The sequence below is a fragment of the Mobula birostris genome, chromosome 4, assembly GCF_030028105.1.
Source record: "Mobula birostris isolate sMobBir1 chromosome 4, sMobBir1.hap1, whole genome shotgun sequence".
In the NCBI taxonomy this organism is placed as follows: domain Eukaryota; kingdom Metazoa; phylum Chordata; class Chondrichthyes; order Myliobatiformes; family Myliobatidae; genus Mobula; species Mobula birostris.
In genome coordinates this window covers 43,637,080-43,658,848 of record NC_092373.1, presented here as the reverse complement: position 1 = coordinate 43,658,848, position 21,769 = coordinate 43,637,080, and the positions used below count along the sequence as shown (strand labels likewise).

The window sequence follows — 21,769 nt, the reverse complement described above, 5'->3', positions numbered from 1 at the left end:
CAGTGCAGCCATCAGGAAGAAGATACAGGAGCATCAGGAGCCACACCACCAGGTACAGTTATTACCCCTCATTTGTCAGGCTCTTGAACAAAAGGGGATAACTTCACTCCACTTGCCCTATCTTTGAAATGTTCGCACAACCGATGGACTCGCTAACAAAGACTCTTCATCTCATGCTCTTAATACTTATTGCTTATTTAGTTATCTTTGTATCTGCACAGCTTGTTGTCTTTTACGCACTGGTTGAACGTCCAAGTAGGTGTGGTCTTTCATTGATTCTATTATGGTTATTATACTATTATAGATTTATTGAGAATACCTGCAAGGCAATGAATCTCAGGGTTGTAAATGGTGACATATATGTACTTCGATAATAAATTTACTTTAAACTTTGAACTGTAGAAAGCGAATTACATTAGTAAGCAGTAAATGAAATCATTTACTTCAATTAAAGAAAGTTGAAGGAAGTTTCAAACAATGAAGTGAGAAGTGGACAGGAGAATACCAAAGGAAACTTTGAGGGGATGAATAACCCTTTCTCCCATTTGACATATTTTTTGTATAGTTGCACAAATTGTGCAAGACAATTACAAAATTAAATACAACAAAATACAATACAATAAAAACTAATACTCTTCACATCACAATTAGTGACAGATTACCTTGTAAAAGTATTGAGGTAAAACATTCCCTCACAGCTGTTGCTCTTGTCAAACAGAGCATCAACTGAAAACTGGAAAAATACAACCTACTGTGAAATGACAATAATAAAATCAACCACGTGTGTTTCTCTATACTTCTATAGGGCATGGACCCTTAAAACCTCATTCATTACCAATGTGCTATGAGGCAAAACACACAGTAGATGCACACTTCCTTGTTTACGTCATATTTCGAAAAGCATCGATAATTGTTACCAACCTATTGGGACCAAGCTTTGGAAACATAGTCAAAGTTCAAAAGGTCAATGTTCAAAGTAAATTTGTTATCAAAAGACATATATATCATCATGCTCATCACTGACGTTCATTTTCTTGTGGGGATTCACAGTAAATACAAGAAACACAATAGAATCAAAGAAAAACGACATTGAACAGGATGGACAAATAACCAATATGCAAAAGATAACAAACTGCAAATACTCAAAGAAGAAAAAAATATAATAATAATATTAAATAAATATCAAGAATATGAGATGAAGAATATTTGAAGATGTGCCCATAGGTTGTGGGAACAGTTAAGTGATGCGGCGAGCGAGGTTGAGTGGAATTATCCCCTCTGGTTCAAGAGCCTGATGGTTGAGAGGTAATAACAGTTCCTAGTGGTGTAGGTCCTGAGGCTCCTGTACATCCTGCCATATGGCAGTAGTGAGGAGAGAGCACGACCTGGGTGGTGGGGGTTCTTGATAATGGATGCTGCCTTCATGCGACAATGCTTCATGTAGATGTGCTCAGTGATGGACAGGGCCATATCCACAACTTTTTGCAGGCTTTTCTGTTCAAGGGCATCAGTGTTTCCATACCAGGCCACGAGGCAACCAGTCAATATGCTCTCCAGCACATGTCTATAGAAGCTTGCCAGTTTTGGATATTGTGCCAAATCTTCAGACTCTGAAGGAGGTAAAGCTGCTAACATGCTTGCTTCATAATGGCACTCGCATGCTGGGCCCAAGGCAGATCATCTGAAATGACAGCACCAAGGAATTTTAAGTTGCTGACCCTTTCCACCTCTGATCCTCTGATGAGAACTGGCTCATGGACCTCCAGTTTCCTCCTCCTGAGGTCAATATTAGCTCCTTGGTCCTGCTGACACTGCATAAGAGTTTGAAAGTACAATGCAAATACCTAACCATGGAAAGTTTATATGCAGGTATTTACTTGTTCAAAGTCAGTTTCTGACTGCCTTTAAGAAATAACAGCAAGACGAGGTCACTCTAACATTTCATAAGATCATGGCTGATCCCACCAGCTCCATTTCCCTGCCCACTTTGCCACAACCTACAACCACACATAACTATTCTCAGTCTTGAATGTATTCAGTGATTCAGCCTCCTCGTATCTCTGGAGGTAGTGAACAACTAAAACATTTCTCCTCACCTCCATCTTAAACAGATAACTACTTACTAAGCTTATCAATTGGTGCATGCAAGCTCGATTTCAACATTTAAGACAAGTTTGGACAGGTACATGGATGGTAGTGGTAAGAGAGCTATGGTCCCCGTCCGGGAAAAGGGGAGTAGGCAGTTCAAATGGTTCAGCATGGATTAGATAGGCCGAAGGGCCTCTTTCCGAGTTCTTTTCTATGACTCTATGAGATTGCAGAAAAGGTAACATTTCGTTAATACTACAATATATATTTTATTGTCAACCTTGGAAAGACCGAGATGTGGGAAAGATTCCATTGTTAAGACTGTCTCTTCCCCAGGTTTTCCTAGTAATTGACCTTTGAGTATTCGAGCAGCAGTCACTGTGGGTATTCCCATTCCTAAAGAAAAGTAAAGAATAAGAGTCAATTAGTTAACATACAGAAGCTGATGGTAGCACCTCACCACCTCACCGGGATTAATAAAGTATATCTATCTGTTTATAAGAACTTTTGACCAAGGCAATTACACATGAGTGCACAGCAGTCACTATATTTCCTATCTTGTTTTATCAGATTGTGAGTCACAAGCCACAGTGCAAAGGTGCTTCAACCACAAGAAATTGCCCTTATCCTCCATGACCTCATCGTTTATAGTCCAAATGTTTCTATCAGTATGATTAATACCCACTTCCTTATAGTAACCGATGCAGATTTTGCCAGAAGTATACAAAACTAAGCAACCCAAGTTCTCTTGGATAACAAAGGGAGATCAGAATTGGAATCAGAATTACTCTCACTGACATGTCATAAAATTTGCTGCTTTGCAGAGTTGTAGTGATGTAGAATCCTCCATGATAGACAATGCTTCAAACCTTATCAAATTATTTGGTTTATCTAACTATTAATGAAATGTTGCAACAAATTTTTTGAAATATTTTTGCAGTCATAGGTGTATCTAGTATGTACTATTAATGGAGAGTGGACAAAATATGAGGAGAAATTTCCTGGCAGCAGTAAGATTTTCATTGTCGCCATTTCCCACCAGTTAGGTCTCCAATGCCTCAGTGGAAGCTTGATCCAAAATGGCTATGAAATACTGCATAGAACAAAGTCTACTGTAATAAACAGTATTCGGTACTGATTCCTGACCAAGACCTGCCTCACCAAAGTGTCTTGAAAGCTAAATGGGGCATAACCTAGCTTAACCAATAATCAAAATGAACATCTGTGAATATCTCTAACATTCATAATTCACATTCGTTCAAAAACTACCCAAATACGCAGTGTACCCTAATCTGTCACTATTAAAGTATTTAAAAACAATTGTAAACCATTTAAACAAAGCAATTAAATATAATTAATTTAGACAATTAAATCTAAAATGTAAATTATCTGAAATTTACCTTGCTCACTCACAGATATTCCTATCTGCTGGAAGGAAAGTTATCACTGAATCTGCAGCACAGTTGCTGGGGAACTTCAAGAAACAGGCAGTCCAATGCTGGACTTCTCAAAATACTGCCACTTAAGGTGGTCAGAAGTTAAATAAAACATAGTGATGGTATGCAAATTTGCAAGATTGTTTATCGACTGTAACCAATATACTGTAGACCATAATTACGTCATTAGGAGTTCTCCATAACTATGGTTTCCAGTGTATTGTTTGCAGTGGATGTTATTCATATTTAATACCAGAATTGTATTTTAATTCAATTTTGTCTACTTCAGGTGGAAGTATTTTGACAAGTATTCTTAACAGTATCCAGTACTGATTCCTGACCAAGACTTGCCTTATCAAAGTGTCTTTGTTAAACTAACAATCACAGCAAGCTATTGCAACTCAGCTTTAATCTTCTTAAACAGAAACAACAAAATAAAGATCAGTTTTGCGTGGGGACCTCCAGCTCATCCGTCCTAACTTTATCAGCATTGATCAGAAGCCCCCTCATACTGTGAGAGTCAGTTGTTTTGGTGGTGGGTGGGATGGGGTTCTGCCATTTTTGCCAAAGTGAAGCTGGAAAATATGAGAAGCAATGTGGAAATTGCATGTTTTCTGAATTTAGTGAGTGAGGCCAAGACAAAAGAAATGTCGCAAATTATTAGGTACCCATCTATCACAAAAAAACCCTCAAATTTTCCTGAGTGGGTTCCAATGTCTGCACTGATCATCCAGGTTCATCATTCTTTGAAAGTTCCCTTTCCTGAATTAGGAAAGCCAAACTCTTTGGCCCAGACGGTCCTTAACACCATAAATAGGATATCATTGAAATTGAACAGCATAAGAGAATGACATGGGAAGGCCAATCACATCCTCCCTTTCCACCTCCCGACAAAACTCTCCTGGAAGCCTTTGACAGCTTTGACCCCATTTAAATGTATGGGGAACGACGTCAAAACAGTGGCTCTGACAGTAGACCTCCCTGATTAAATGGTGGAAATCTCAGCAGGGGACAGGTTGGCCAAGCTTTTTCTTTATTCCTTGGAATGTAGGAGAATGATAGAGATGTTTAAAATTATGAGAGGTATCGATAAGTTGAATGCTAGCGGTTTTATCCCCATGGGAGAGGAGACAAGAACTAGGGGCATAGGGAGGGTGAGTGGGGAAAGGTTTAAAAGGGAGCTGAGGCACAACTTTTTCATGCAGCGAGTGGGTGAGTATGTGAATGAGCTTCCGGTGGGGGTGGTTAAGGCAGGTACAATTGTATATTTTAAGAAGCACTTGGATAGGTAAATAGAAAGGTGGACTTAAAAGGATCTGGGAAATAAGGACAAGCTGTGTGAGCACTGTGATTGGCAGGGATTCTTTGGTCCAAAGGGCCTGGATCCATGTGGTATTGCTTGACGACTCGATGACTTCTAAGCTCCACTATCGCCTGTTACGTCACTGGCGTTTACGGCAGCAATGAAGGTCCTCCATTTCTGGTAGTGTTCAGGGCTTCCTTCATTCTGTCAGTGGCTTCCTCTGGGTTTCCACTACTGTCAGTCATGCAAGTCTCGGGTTGAGACTCAGGTGTAGAAGGATTTCATTGATGCTTCCGTAACAATTTTCTTTTACCATTCAGGGTTGTTAGCCCTGAGCTGAACCCCTGAACCTGGAAACCTGACTGGTGGGCCACTCTTGGTCTAGCCTCCACCCTTTGACCTGTTTGGTGTAGGTGACCCGTCTAAGAGCCAAAGCATAAGGCTCTGACTCCAGCCGACATAGCTCTCCAGGTCATTGAGGCACGCTGGCCTCTAAACCCCAGGACGAGGTCGTGGGCCTCTTGGAGGGCTCTAAGCTCCTGTTGCACCATTAAGTTTCATGTGGAGCCCAGTAACAGAGTACAACTGGGAGATGGAGCTCGGCCACTTTATCTGGGATTTTCATGCCAAGCCGGAGCCCCATCACCCGCTGACAAACAGCATCTGGGTGATAAACACTAAAACATAGAACATAGAATAGTACAGCACATTACAGGCCCTTTGGCCCACAATGTTGTGCTGACCCTCAAACCCTGCCTCCCATGTAAGCCCCCACCTTAGATTCCTCCATATACCTGTCTAGTAGTCTCTTAAACTTCACTAGTGTATCTGCCTCCACCACTGACTCAGGCAGTGCATTCCACGCACCAACCACTCTCTGAGTAAAAAACCTTCCTCTAATATCCCCCTTGAACTTCCCACCCCTTACCTTAAAGCCATGTCCTCTTGTATCGAGCAGTGCTGCCCTGGGGAAGAGGCACTGGCTATCCACTCTATCTATTTCTCTTATTATCTTGTACACCTCTATCATGTCTCCTCTCATCCTCCTTCTCTCCAAAGAGTAAAGCCCTAGCTCCCTTAATCTCTGATCAGAATGCATACTTTCTAACCCAGGCAGCATCCTGGTAAATCTCCTCTGTACCCTTTCCAATGCTTCCACATCCTTCTTATAGTGAGGTGACCAGAACTGGACACAGTACTCCAAGTGTGGCCTAACCAGAGTTTTATAGAGCTGCATCATTACCTCACGACTCTTAAACTCTATCCCTCGACTTGTGAAAGTTAACACCCCATAAGCTTTCTTAACTACCCTATCCACCTGTGAGGCAACTTTCAGGGATCTGTGGACATGTACCCCGAGATCCCTCTGCTCCTCCACACTACCAAGTATCCTGCCATTTACTTTGTACTCTACCTTGGAGTTTGTCCTTCCAAAGTGTAACCCCTCACGCTTCTCCGGGTTGAACTCCATCTGCCACTTCTCAGCCCACTTCTGCATCCTATCAATGTCTCTCTGCAATCTTTGACAATCCTCTACACTATCTACAACACCACCAACCTTTGTGTCGTCTGCAAACTTGCCAACCTACCCTTCTACCTCCACATCCAGGTCGTTAATAAAAATCATGAAAAGTAGAGGTCCCAGAACAGATCCTTGTGGGACACCACTAGTCACAATCCTCCAATCTGAATGTACTCCCTCCACCACCACCCTCTGCCTTCTGCAGGCAAGCTAATTCTGAATCCACCTGGCCAAACTTCCCCAGATCCCATGCCTTCTAACTTTCTGAATAAGCCTACCGTGTGGAACCTTGTCAAATGCCTTACTAAAATCCATATAGATCACATCCACTGCACTACCCTCACCTATATGCCTGGTCACCTCCTCAAAGAACTCTATCAGGCTTGTTAGACACGATCTGCCCTTCACAAAGCCATGCTGACTGTCCCTGATCAGACCATGATTCTCTAAATGCCTGATTCTATCCTTTTCCATGATAATGCTAAAGGCCAGGGAGCGGTGGTCACTGCCCCCCAGATGCTCACCCACTGAGAGATCTGTGACCTGACCCGGTTCATTACCTAGTACTAGATCTAGTATGGCATTCCCCCTAGTCGGCCTGTCCACATACTGTGACAGGAATCTGTCCTGGACACACTTAACAAACTCTGCTCCATCTAAACCCTTGGAACTAATCAGGTGCCAATCAATATTAGGGAAGTTAAAGTCACCCATGATAACAACCCTGTTATTTTTGCACCTTTCTAAAATCTGCCTCCCAATCTGCTCCTCTGTATCTCTGCTGCTACCAGGGGGCCTATAGAATACCCCCAATAGAGTAACCTCTCCCTTTCTGTTCCTTTTTTCCACCCATGTTGACTCAAAAGAGGATCCTTCTGCATTACCCACCCTTTCTGTAGCTGTAATAGTATCCCTGACCAGTAATGCCACTCCTCCTCCCCTTTTTCCGCCCTCTCTATCCCTTTTAAAGCACTGAAATCCAGGAATATTGAGAATCCATTCCTGCCCTGGTGCCAGCCAAGTCTCTGTAATGGCCACTACATCATAATTCCATGTATGTATCCAAGCTCTCAGTTCATCACCTTTGTTCCTGATGCTTCTTGCATTGAGGTACACACATTTCAGCTCTTCTACCTTACTGCCTTTACACCATTTATTCTGCTTCTCTTTCCTCAAAGCGTCTTTGTATGTTAGATCTGGCTTTACTCCATGCACTTCTTTCACTGCTCTATCGCTCTGGGTCCCATCCCCATCGCAAATTAGTTTAAACCCTCCCGAACCATGCTAGCAAACCTACCTGCGAGGATATTGCTCCCCCTCGAGTTCAGGTGCAACCCATCCAATCTGTACAGGTCCCACCTTCCCCAGAAGAGATCCCAATGATCTAAACATCTAAAACCCTGCTCCCTGCACCAACTCCTCAGCCATGCATTCAACTGCCATCTCCTCCAATTCTTACCATCTCTGTCACGTAGCACTGGCAGCAATCCTGAGAACGTCACCCTTGAGGTCCTGTTCTTGAGCCTTCTGCCTAATTCCCAAAACTCACACTTCAGGACCTCATCCCTCTTCCTGCCTATGTCGTTGGTCCCAACATGTATCACGACTTCTGGTTGCTTTCCCTCTCGTACCAGGATGTCGTGCACCCGGTCAGAGACATCCCGGACCCTGGCACCCAGGAGGCAACAAACCATGCGGGTGTCCTTCTCACGTCCACAAAGTCTCCAGTCTGCTCCCCTGACTATAGAGTCTCCAATGACGACAGTTCTCCTCTTCTCCGTCCCACCCTTCTGCACCACCGGGTCAGACTCAGTGCCGGAGGCCCTGCCACCATGGCTCACACCTGGTCGGTCGTCCCCACCAACAGTATCCAGGATGGTAAACTTATTATTCAGGGGAATGGCTACAGGGGTGCTCTGCACTACCTGTCTGCTCACCTTCGCTTTCCTCCCTCAGACTGTCGCCCAACGACCTGCTTCCGACAGCCTAGGTGTGACTACCTCCCTGTAGCTCTCATCTATGACTGCCTCATTCTCCCTTATGAGTCGAAGGTCATCCAGCTGCTGCTCCAGATTCCTTACACGGTCTTCCATATCATTCAGCCGTATGCACTTCTGGCAGATGTGACTCTGCGGGAGAGGGGCGTTCACCGAAGGCTGCCACATCTCACATGAGAGACACATCACCGTCTCAGGAGACATTGTAAAAACTAACTGCGAGCTAGCTTGTCCTCCGCCTCTTCTCATCGAAGCTTCTCGAGTCAAAGCCTCAAAGCTCCACTCCTTCACTGGCCCACTCACGTTCTGGCCGCTTTCCACAGACTAAACAGACTGAGCACAAAGCATACCGAGATTTAGGACCGAGATTAGGAAAATCTTCTTCACACAGAGAGTGGTGAATCTGTGGAATTCTCTGCCACAGGAAACAGTTGAGGCCAGTTCATTGGCTATATTTAAGAGGGAGTTAGATATGACCCTTGTGGCTACGGGGGTCAGGGGGTATGGAGGGAAGGCTGGGGCGGTGTTCTGAGTTGGATGATCAGCCATGATCATAATAAATGGCGGTGCAGGCTCGAAGGGCCAAATGGCCTACTCCTGCACCTATTTTCTATGTTTCTATGTTTCTATACTGAGTTCAGAGGGCAACAAGACAAGTAGATCTGGGAGCTGTCTTTCAGATTTATTCCCTCGTTTAAATCATACCTTTTGGACTTGTGTTGATATTGCCATTACAAACCTAGTGGAGCCTGCTTATGAAAACTTGTTTCCCAGCAATAGTACGCTCTCACCAGTGCAGTAGCTCTCCGATCAGATAGAATGCCAATCTGATACATTACGCTGACAGATTCTAGTATAAATGGAGATAAAACAACATACAAATTGACATTTTTTTGATTGTCAAAATGTAAGGGCATCACATTTCTGGAGTCAAAAACAAATGTTGTCTGTTGGAGTTGGGCAAAAGATGTTTTAGTCAGGACACATGAGTATATCTTTCATTCTAACTTTCTGCATAAATTAGTTTAATAGTGCATATATTCCTCCATTGCCAATTAAACCATCATTTTCCCCTCTGGCCCTGATTCATTTTCTGGATGGTCTCTTGATAATTTCCTTTATTCTATTTAGGCATATTCTGTAATCTCAATTCTGACAATCACACTTATTGGTTTTTAACTCATCACCATTGGAAAATAAATTGCTTTAATACCAAGATAATTCATCATGCAAGGGTTTCGTAATTACAGTATACGTAGGGTAAAATCTAGACATTCAACTAGCCTGAAGGATTAGCAGAGATGGAATACTGGGGGGGAGCAGGTCTTAATGTGGAAGATGACTTAATATGAGTGAAAATGGAATACTCACCATCTCCAAGAAAGAGTATCACATTTTTAGCGTGGTGTGTCAATGGCTTCAGTTTCAAAGCAGCCTCCAAAGATTGTTTAGCCTTCTTATTCCAATAAGAAGGGCTTTCTTCTTCAGCTGTAATATTTTTTAAAAGTCTTAAATTTTCAATTATAACATGCAAGGAAACAATGAAAATAAGCACCCTATTTGTCAATGTTACATTCTTTGTCCTGTGCTCTCCTATATTTGATTGACGTTTATTTGTAAAAAGAAAAGGAAAATCATTTAGGTGCTGTGAGAGAACCGGATGGAAATCCTCCAGATTCCCAGCATTTGCAGACTCTCATGTCTGCAGGTGCAGTTTCTCAGCTCAGAGTATTAATTCAAATACATTCATGTTACCACTGGATGGTCAGCATTATTGTGTATCCACAATTACCCTTGAGGTAGACTTGATGAGCTGCCCCTTGGTAACGGTAGCTGTTTTGGTGAAGTTGTGTTCGCAGTGCTGCTGGCAGAGAGTTCTGTCACGTAGCCCCGGCAATAAAGCAAGAGGAAGTACACAGGTGTCACTGTATCACAGTCTTCTGGGTTAGGGAAATCCACCATTACAAAATTCACAAATTACTTCCTAAAAACTTGTAATGCTAAATAAAATTCACTCTCATGAATTGATGAGGAAAGAGTAAATAAAGCAACGCATAATTTATTCTTTTTCTCACTTGAGGTTCTTGATGAAGTGCAGATGATGCACCTCTGCATTACGGAAAATGGTGATAATGGCCCACTCACTAGTAATGGAACTCCCTGTAACGCAGGAGTCACCTGTATGTTTCAAGCATCAACTTTACTCACCATATACATTTGTATTTGCATATATTAGAAATTTGCTGTTGTGTGTTGGTCTGGGCACGACATGCAACAAAAATCATTCAGCAATTACGAAGAATAAAGATTATATAAACAAGCTAAGAAAGTTAGAGGTGAAAGGATGCATATCGAATAAAATGTGCATAGGTAAATAAATACCATGATGTATTTGCAAGGTAAGAGACATTATGAAAAGTGGATTAACGTGCGGTATCTAACTTGCAGAGGAAGATGTTGGAGATTTTCTGTGCTCTCTGCATTCATTTTCTCTCGAGGATTCATGACTTTCTGAAAAAGCCTTAATGAGGTGTTGCAGTTCATGTTTTTATTAATACAAACTGCAGCCATGCTGCACCAGTGTTGGAAGTAGGGAATATTTAGGGTTCAGCGTTCAAGGTGGCATCAAGCTTCTTGAGTCTTTCTTGAATGCTGCTGGAACCATGTTAATCCAGACAAATGGATTCAGCCAGTTATGACTTGGATATTTACGGCAATACCATTCAGCAATAGTAATACTGCTGGCTGTCAGAGTGTTGCTGTTTCACACTCCTGTTGGAGATGGCCATTGTATGGCTTTCCTCTGGCATGAATGTTGTTTGGTAGTTAATAGCCCATACTCGATTAAGCAAGATAATAAGCATGCATTATCTAAGGAGTTGCAAATGGAATTGAACTGTGTGTAATCCTGAATGGGCATCCCTCCTCCTCACCTCATGATGGTGAGAAGTGACTGAAAGGATTGTGCCAAATGAATGTCTGTAACGTGGGGCTGTGGGGCTCTTCTCTTTGATAGTACAGTCAGTTAAATGCTACCTTGACATCATTTTCATCTACATTTTGAAATACAGTTTTCTTGTCCCTGATGGATCGAGGTATTGATGTGACCTAGATCTGAATGGTCCTGTTGAAACCCAAACAGGACACCATGAGTAGGTGATTGGAGTACTGTATATGCTACTAGATAACACTGTTGCTATCACCTTGTTGACTGCTGGAATAAATAGCTAGATTGTCCATCTTTTTGTAGTCTGGAAGTAATCTGGACTCATTCTCCATTTACGGTGGATGCCAATGTGCTGGAAGAGAAATGGCTTCACTAAAGCCACGGTTGTTTTTGGGACCTATCTGCGACTTCGCAGGGATGACACTGTGTTCCAAAGTCTTTGCTGTCATTTCAATCTCAGATGTTTCAAGACCATAGTCAAGGTTTGTCACAATAAGGCTAGGAAGCAAAATGGCCGACCACTTTTGTGAGAGGAGATAAGATAGAACGGTAGAGCACAGGAACAGCCCCTTCAGCTCACAATGTCTGTTCTGCACATACATGATGTAAAATAAACTAAATCTCTGCTAATACATGATCTATATCTCCCCATTCTACATATATCTATGCTTCTACCTAGAATTCTCTAGAACACCACTGTTGTACCTCTTTCTGTGCTGACAGCCCATTCCAGGCATATACCAGTCTCTTTTAAACTTCCCCTCCCTCACAGTAAATATATGCCCTCCCGTATTAGACATGTCTACAATGGGTAATATATAATGTCCATCTTATCTACGTCACTCATAATTGTACGGCCTTCTATCAGGTCTCCCCTCAACTTCCACTGATCTAGAGAAAACAATCCATTTATCCAACATCTTCTCACAGTTCATACGCTCTAATCCGGGCTGCCACATCTTTCTTGTCAACCAGAATTTCACACAATACTCCAAGTGCATCCTAACCAAAGATTTACGTAGCTGCTACCTGGCAATGTAGCAGGAGGAGGCCAAATGGCTACTCACTTGGCATTAACAATTTGCTGGAGGAGCTCAGTGGGGTGAGGAGTGACTGGGGGCGGTGGGATGGAATTGTCAACCCTCAGATCCTGCTCAATTTGCTGAGCCCCTGCAGCACACTGATTGCGGCTCCTTTGCCCAGAACCCGCAGCCCCTTCAACTAGGATTTCTGATTGACAAAGTTCACAAAACTTTCAGTCAGTCATGCCTTGTCAAATCATGCAAACCAGAGTAAAAATATTAGGCACCTGATGTCTCTGAAGCATTAATGTTAAGACTACAAAACTGTAGCATTCTGAAGTTCCCCTACTGCATTGTAAGACCTGTGAAAGGGAGAGTGTTTCACTGCAGAGGGAGCTCTTACACCAACAGATTGCACAGAATTTGTCAGCAATGAGAACATAATTTATGTTCTCTACTAAACAGCACAAACAATCTTGAAATGTCATTATCAACTATTTCCATTTAACTATCAACATTACATGCTCATTAACACAAAAACCTAATGTGGTTCAGGTGTTGATTCTATCTCACACACTGTTGGCACAAAAAATCAAATTTGATTATCAAAGCTATAATGATCACAACTGTGTGCTCAAGCTCAAAGGCTGCTTATTGGTTCAGTGATATTGAGCATAAATTTCCCTTCAATCCCCAGGCAATGCTGATTTGGTACTTTACGGTCCATTTGTCCATTATCTCCTCACAGAATCACTTTATTGCCAGTATGTTTGAAGGAAGGGAGTGTGAATGGATCTGAATACATGTGGGTTCCTCATGGTATCCAGTGGAGTAACATGAAGTCTTATCCTTCAGATGCTGTCTGTCCCATGGAAAAAGGCTCGGATAATGATACTCATCGGGCCAATTTTAGGGAATGTCACTTTCAAGTGAACATATATTTTTTTCAAAAGAATATGTATATGAACAGCAACACACATAAAAATTGCTGATAAACGCAGCAGGCCAGGCAGCATCTATAGGAGGAGGTACAGTCAATGGTTTGGGCTGAGACCCTCCGTCAGGACAAACTGAAAGAAGAGATAGTAAGAGATTCTCTATGTCTTCTATCTCTTCTTTCAGTTCATCCTGACGAAGGGTCTCAGCCCGAAACATCGACTGTACCTCTTCCTATAGATGCTGCCTGGCCTGCTGTGTTCACCAGCAACTTTTATGTGTGTTGCTTGAAATTCCAGCATCTGCAGATTTCCTCGTGTTTGCATGTATATAAGCATATGTTTCCAAAAAAAAAATGAAATAATCTTTGAGCTTTATCAAATTGCAGTTGACTCCACTCACTTGGCAGTCACTTATTCAACAAATTGCCATCAGAGAGCCTGTAAAAGTCCACCACCACCAGGGCACACATCATCTCCAAAGCTTCTTTCCTGTAGCTATCCAGCTTCTGAACAAAACTCACTCAGGTGTAAAACACTAACTGTCCCTGAACAACTTCTGTTAAATGTTCTTTCCTGCTCTCCTTGTTCTGTTAATAATTACTGAGTCTGTTCATATCTTCACATTTATTTAAGTTTGGTTATTGACATTTGTGCATGTGGCCATTTTGCTGATTGCTCATGGCTGTTTGCACTATTGTCTTGTAAACTGTTGGTTGCTCTTGTGTCGTCTGTTATGGTATTGTCCTGTGTTTTATGCTTGGCACCAAACCATGATCAATTCTGGTATGTTTCACATACTGGCAATGAAGTGATTCTGATAACATAGTTATTTACATGTGCAGTTTTACTTGTTTTGATCTTTGTTAAAATATATACAACCTCCTTTAACAAGTTTTGATGTCTTTTAATTTCAGTATCTCAACTTAATCACTAGCAAATACACAGACTGAATCTGTGCAATTGTTCTGGTAAAATGTTTATTTTCTACTCCAACTGCGTCCTAATTTAATAATATTCCCAGTATGCTGAAGTTCTGTCATAGCAGCCAAAAGCAGCACAAGCCTTTCCAAATTGTTACCATCTGTTGCTGATGGGACATCAGCCTGAGTGTTTGCATAGTAGAGTTATCTGTCAGCAAATGGTGATCTTGCATATTGTAGAGGCTAAGCTGCAGCCATAAATTTCACAGAAAGAGGGACCATTTACTAACAGCTTTAAACAGATTTGTCTTAGTGGATTGGAACTGCAAAGATCATCCAACATCTGGTCCTGATCATGATGGATTCTTAATACAAAGTGAACCAAATAAGATTCACAAATGATAAGTAATGCTTTCCTGTGAAAATAAGCATAATCTGGGAACAAATGATTGATAATAGTGAAAACCCAGACAATATCTTCCCCACATTTAGCTGGAGAAAATTCGTATTGAATATCTCTGACAGTTCTGACAGCTTGGAGCAGGGCATTCATGAGGCTTTGTGAAAGGATCTTATATCATTTTCACATAATAGCTAAAGGGCCGAAGAAGGCGGCCTTGATATTCAATCACATAGCACTATCTTATATTTCAACTCTACACAATTGAAAATGTGACTTTCCAAGAGTAAAATGTTTCCAGGTCCATGTGGAAATTTAACCAGATATACTTCCCAATCATGAATCAGGATCTAACATAATATTAACTTTGCCTCCAACTTTCACCCTGGCCTCAAGTTTACCTGGTCCATTTCCGACACCTCCCTCCCTTTTCTAGATCTTTCTGTCTCTATCTCTGGAGACAGCTTATCTACTGATGTCTACTATAAGCCTACTGACTCTCACAGCTATCTGGACTATTCCTCTTCTCACTCTGTCTCTTGCAAAAATGCCATCCCCTTCTCGCAATTCCTCCATCTCCGCTGCATCTGCTCTCAGGATAAGGCTTTTCATTCCAGGACGAAGGAGATGTCCTCTTTTTTTAAAGGAAGGGGCTTCCCTTCCTTCACCATCAACTCTGCTCTCAAACGCATCTCCCCCATTTCACGCACATCTGCTCTCACCCCAGCCTCCTGCCACCCCACTAGGAATAGGGTTCCCCTTGTCCTCACCCACCACCCCACCAGCCTCCGGGTCCAACATATAATTCTCCGTAACTTCTGCCACCTCCAACGGGATCCCACAACTAAGCACATCTTTCCCTCCCCCCTCTCACTATACCCCTTGCCCATCCTCTGGGCTTCCCCCCTCCCCCTTTTCTTTCTCCTTAGGCTTCCTGTCCCATGATCCTCTCATATCCCTTTTGCCAATCACCTGTCCAGCTCTTGGCTCCATCCCTCCCCCTCCTGTCTTCTCCTATCATTTTGGATTTCCCCCTCCCCCTCCCACTTTCAAATCTCTTACTAGATCTTCTTTCAGTTAGTCCTGACGAAGGGTCTCGGCCCAAAACGTTGACTGCACCTCTTCCTAGAGATGCTGCCTGGCCTGCTGCGTTCACCAGCAACTTTTATGTGTGTTGCTTGAAATTCCAGCATCTGCAGATTTCCTCATGTTTGCATATAATATTAATGCCAAGTTAGTATCAAATGAAATCACTTCACTAAAAGGACTGGCACCAACTTTGTAAATTGTCTACATCACCTTGGGAACCTACTATCATTCCCTTCAAGAGTGCTTTTCTTGTGTAATGTCAGACTTGGATGCCACCAATTCCCAAGTCTGCCGTGTTTCTTCCAGTCCCAAATTATATTAAGTACATCCACCCCTGACATACAATACCAACCAACCTCATCCCCTGCTTCGGATCAGTTTACCATTTTTTTTTCCCCTGAATGCCAACTCAACCAACAAATCCAGAAGCCAGGGAAGGGATCCAACTCTTAGATCATTCTCCCACCACCTCAGCTCACAGAACTGGTCTTCCTTCTGATTACCCTGCATTGCACAAAGCAACATTATTGTGGCAGCTCCGTAGCACCCGCAAGTCCTGAAGCAGAGGATCACGAACGAAATGGTTAGTCGTGTACATCACACAATCATATCACCTGCTTGCACGTGAACATTACCATTATAGGCTGGTTTTGGAAAATCGTTTCTCAAAACACAAAATATAATTTGGATCTGATACACTGACAAGAATTCTAATATTACATGAAATTTGTAAACCATCAGAAATGACTTCAGTACTAAGATGATGAAAATGAAATTCAAAGTCATTAGGGTCTGACTATTCACGAGGAAAGATCAGTTTTCCTGAGAGTGCCTAATGAGGTTGGCACCCAAGACAATGTGAATAATTTACCAGGCCACTGAGGTGCTGATCTATATTCAATCTCCTACATACATGCACCTTGTTGAATGAAGTATGTTACTTTAACTGTAGCTATTGGTTGCTGCACTAGACAAACTCCTTCTTGCTGCTTTTAAAATTTATGTTCACAAATAGGTGCCATGCAAGCTCGAAGGTCAACTGAAAACTTAAAAGTCAAAGTGCACTTGACATTCAATTGAAGTTGAGCACAGATTCTGGACTTATAACCTGGTTTTAGTGTCATGAACACAGGGGAAACTATCTTGCCTTGACATTAGGTTGGATCCTTTTCGTAAGAGCAGCCTCTTTACCATTACCTTGTGTGACTGTAACTTTACAATCGGTATAAGCTAACAGGTTAAAAAGTGATAAAAATGTACACTTCTGTCAAAAATAAAATGAAAACAAACAGCATTCTTGATAAGCAACAGAGAAATCTGCTTTTGAAGACCACTTTTTCCTTACCTGGGATAACACTGCTGGTTCCATACACTGTAACAGATAATATCGCAGCACACAGAAGAAAGCTGTAAGTCGTCATCTTGCTACAAAAATAATTAACTTTCTTTTCAAGAAGAGTTATTTATGTACTTGCAGATTTTCAAAATGCTCAACTTTGTACTTAACTTTGTACCAAGGGAAAGGATATACTGTGTATTGCACAAGAGATAAAAAGAAAATATCAATTTATAACATAATGACACACTATAAATTGATATATTTAATGCTGCTCATTGTTCTAAGACATCGACAAACAAACATGTTTATGGAAGTTTGTGTGTGATGCAAAGCTGGGAAGGCTGGTACAGTATTTGACTGCAAAGTACAGGTAGGGTGGCTGAACGGGTGGACAGGTGCAGATCACCTCCAATAAGAAGTGAGCAGAAAGCAGAAACAGACGATATAGCACATTCCTAAAGTGTGCGCAGGAAAACCGTGGTGTGCATGGACATCAGTCCTTGTTAGCAACAGGGCACATTGAGGGAATGCACATGTGATCCTGGAATTCATAAATCAAAGCAGACTGTAAAAGAAGGCATGTTAAATCTATACACTGCTGAGGGACAAATGGAAGATTGCACCCAATTCTGAAAACCACATTTTAGGGAGGATGGCTTCTTGTTCTGCTCTAACAGATCATAGACTCCATCTTGCTTAAATGGCAATGAGTGAGATGGTGCATTTCCTGCATTTTCATTTCAGGCTGTTAGGATGGTCAATCTATCATTTGAGGAAATGCAAGATCATAATACCATAAGATATAGGAACAGAATTAGGCCATTTGGCCCATCGAGTCTGCTCTGCCTTTTCATCATGGCTGTTCCAATTATCCTCTCAGCCCCAATCTCCAGCTTTCTCTCTGTATCCCTTCATGCCCCGACCAATCAAGAATCTATCAATCTCTGCCTTAAATGTACATAAAGACTTGGCTTCCACAGTGGCCTATGGAAGGCATTCCACAGATTCACCACTCTCTGGTTAACGAAATTCCTCCTCATCTCCGTCCTAAAATGATGCCCCTCTATTCTGAAGCTGTGTCCTCTGGTCTTAGACTCTCCCACCATAGAAAACATCCTCTCCACATGCACTCTATCAAGGCCTACACCATTCGAGAGGTTTCAATGAGGTTACCCCTCATTCTTCTGGATTCTAGAGCAGGGGTCCCCAACCTTTTTTGCACTGCGGACCGGTTTATTATTGACAATATTCTTGTGGACCGGCTGACCGGGGTGGGGGTGGTAGGTAGGGTTGCCAACGGACAAGAGTAGCAGTCAAATACGTTGTATTTACCCCGAGAAAGACTATCACACCATGGAGCCTTGTGCAGGCACCTGTGTGCGCATGCGTGTACGTGCCGATTTTTTTCTACAAATCGTTTTTGGCGACTGTGTTCAGTGAAACTACACTGTACATACATTATTTCTACTTTATACAGGCTGTGTATTTATCATATCATTTCTGCTTTTACTATAGGTTAGTGTTATTTTAGGTTTTATGTGTTATTTGGTATGGTTTGGTAGGTTATTTTCTGGGTCTGGGAACACTCAAAAATTTTTCCCATATAAATTCATGGTAATTGCTTCTTCACTTTACACCCTTTCGGCACGAAAGGTTTCATAGGAACACTCTACCTTAGCGGGGGAAATACCGGACAAAGGCTGTCCCATATGGGAGAAACTAATTAGATTAGATTAGATTATGAGGACACGCAGTCCTCTTTTATTGTCATTTAGTGATGCATGCATTAAGAATGATACAATTTGTTCCTCCAGAATGATATCACAGAAACACAAGACAAACCAAGACAAAAAAAAAGGACAAAGACTTCATAATTATAACATATAGTTACAACAGTGCAAGCAATACCGTAATTTGATAGAAGAACAGACAATGGGCATGGTAAAAAAAAATCTCAAAGTCTCTCGAAAGTCCCATCATCTCACGCAGACAGTAGAAGGGAGAAACTCTTCCTGCCATGAGCTTCCAGCGCTGCAAACTTGCCGATGCAGCATCCTGGAAACACCCGACCACAATCCGACTCTGACTCTGTCCGAAAACTTCGAGCCTCCGACCAGCTCTCTGATACCGAGCACCAAGCACCATTTCTGCCGAGCGCTTCGACCCTGGCCCCGACAATAGGCAATAGGTAAGGCCGAGGATTTGGGGCCTTCCCCTCCAGAGATTCTCAATCGCACAGTAGCAGCGGCAGTGAAGCAGGCATTTCAGAAGTTTCTCCAGATGTTCCTCTGTGCTTCTCACGGCTGTCTCCATCAAATCAGGATTGTGCACGGCATCCTACTTCACAAATACGATATCAATTCGGAGCGGCCGCGCGCGCTGCATCGCACCACCATCTTCTCCTCCCCCGTATATTTAGCCCAATATATGGGATATCCCGGCAAATACGGGACAGCTGGCAACACTGGGGGGGGGGGGGGCGGTGTTAATCATGACCGGAATATAGGTGGTAAGTCAACTATAAGTCACTTATAAGTGGCTAATACACTCAATTTCGTTTCTAAAAGTGTTTATCTAATGAATTGAATATTAAATATTTAATTTAATATTAAACACTCAGCACATATTTTCTTCACATGAATAATATGATAAATCAATTATGTCACTTATGTCAATAGCATCATAACATTTTAAGTAACGTTTGGATATTAAACACACAGCACATATTTTCTCCGTGTGAACATATAAAATCATTGCTCCACACCAATATCGCTGAATCAGTGGGAGCCCTGGGCTTGTTTCCCTGCAACAACATGGTCCTATCGAGGGGTGATGGGAGACAGCGATACTCAAAGGGGGTTCCTTGTGGCCAGTGTATTCCGCAACTTAGTTTTCGTTGCATTCATTGCAGAAAAGCACGCTTTGCAGAGATGTGATGTTGGAAATGGAAGCAACGTTTTCAGTGCTTCCATGGCTATCTCAGGATATTTAGCCTTGACTTTGATCGAGAATGCTGGCAGAGATGTTATGTCAAACATACTTTTCAGCCCGCCGTCATTTGTAAGCTCGAGGAATTGATCTTCCCGCGCTGACATGGATGACCTCGCGTGCGTTCAAGTTCAACAGTGGGTGGAGGGAATGAGATAAGGTGCACCTGACCCATATCGCCAAATCATATCATTTCCTCGCGGCCCAGTAATGCATGCTTTGTGGTTCAGTGGTTGGGGACTGCTGTTCTAGAGAATATAGGCCCAAACCCATCAAATGCTCTTCATATGACAAGCTATTCAATTCTGGAATCATTTTCATGAACCTCCTTTGAATCCTCTTCTGTTTCAGCACATCCTTTCTAAAATAAGGGGCCCAAACCTGCTCACAATTCTCCAAGTGAGGCCTCACCAGTGCTTTCTTAGGTCTCAGCATCATATCCTTGCTGTTATATTCTAGCCCTCTTGAAATGAATGCTAACATCGCATTTACCTTCCTTACCACGGACTCAACTTGCAAATTAATCATTAGGGAATCCTACACAAGAACTCCCAAGTCCCTTTGCATCTCAGTTTTTTGCATTTTTTCTCCATTTAGGAAATAGTCATCCCTTTCATTTCTTATACCAATGTGCATGGCCATACACTTCCCAACATTGTATTCCGTCTGCCAATTATTTGCCCATTCTCCTAATCTGTCAAAGTCCTTCTGTTGTCTCTCTACTTCCTCAAAACTACCCACACTGCCATCTATCTTCATATGGTCTGCAAAGTTTGCAATAAAGCCATCAATTCTATCATCCAAATCATTGATATATAACATAAAAAGAAATGGTCTCAACACAATCCCCTGTGGAACACCACAAGTCACTGACAGCCAGACAGAAAAGTTTCCCTTTATTCCTACACTTTGCCTCCTGCCAGTCAGCCACTGCTTTATCCATATTAGAATCTTTCCCATAATACTATGGGCTCATAACTTGTTACGCAGCCTCATGTGTGGTACCTTGCCAAAGGCTTTCTGAAGATCCATATACACAACATCAACCAATTCTCCTTTGTCTATCCTGCTTCGTACTTCTTCAAAGAACTCCAACAGATTTGTTAGGAAAGATTTTTCCTTGAGGAAACCCTGCTATCTACTGTCTATTTTATCATGTGCCTCCAAGTATGTTGAGACCTCATCCTTAATAATCAACTCCAACATCTTCCCAACCACTGAGGTCAGACTAACTGGCCTATAGTTTCCTTTCTTCAGTCTCTCTCCCCTCTTGAAGAGTAGAGTGATATTTGCAATTTTCCAGTCTACCAGAATCACTCCAGAATTTAGTGATTTTTGAAAGATCATTACTAATGCCTCCACAATCTTTTCAGCCACCTCTTTTAGAACTCTGGGCTGTACACCATCTGGTCCAGGAGACTTATCTACCTTCAGATTTTTCAGTTTCTCAAGAACTCACTAATTCTAGTAACTTCAGACACTTCATAACCCCTGACACCTGGAACATCCACCATACTGCTAGTGTTGTCCACAATGAAGACTGATCAAAACACTTATTCAGTTCATCCACTATTTCATTGTCCCCCATTACTACCTCTCCAGCATTGTTTTCCAGTGGATCAATAACCATTCACACCTCTCTTTTACACTTTATGTATCTGAAGAAACTTCTGATATCCTCTTTAATATTATTGGCTAGCTTACATTTTATATTCCATATTTACCTTCCAAGACCTTTTTAGTTGCCTTCTGTTGGTTTTAAAAGGCTCTCCTCTAATCC

General features: G+C 42.1%; 1 protein-coding gene across 1 annotated transcript in view; it reads right to left on the bottom strand.

The window, feature by feature from the left end:
• LOC140197017 (intestinal-type alkaline phosphatase-like) overlaps window positions 1-17,083 on the bottom strand; it is a 66,711-nt gene extending 49,628 nt beyond the window's left edge. Inside the window, exons 1-4 of the mRNA XM_072256950.1 lie at window positions 17,008-17,083; window positions 12,361-12,523; window positions 9,718-9,854; window positions 2,369-2,484 (exon numbers count right to left, since the gene is read on the bottom strand). Of these exons, the coding sequence (XP_072113051.1) occupies window positions 2,369-2,484; window positions 9,718-9,854; window positions 12,361-12,523; window positions 17,008-17,083 (492 nt within the window). The remainder of the gene's footprint in view (window positions 1-2,368; window positions 2,485-9,717; window positions 9,855-12,360; window positions 12,524-17,007) is intronic.
• Between the last annotated feature and the right edge of the window lie 4,686 nt (window positions 17,084-21,769).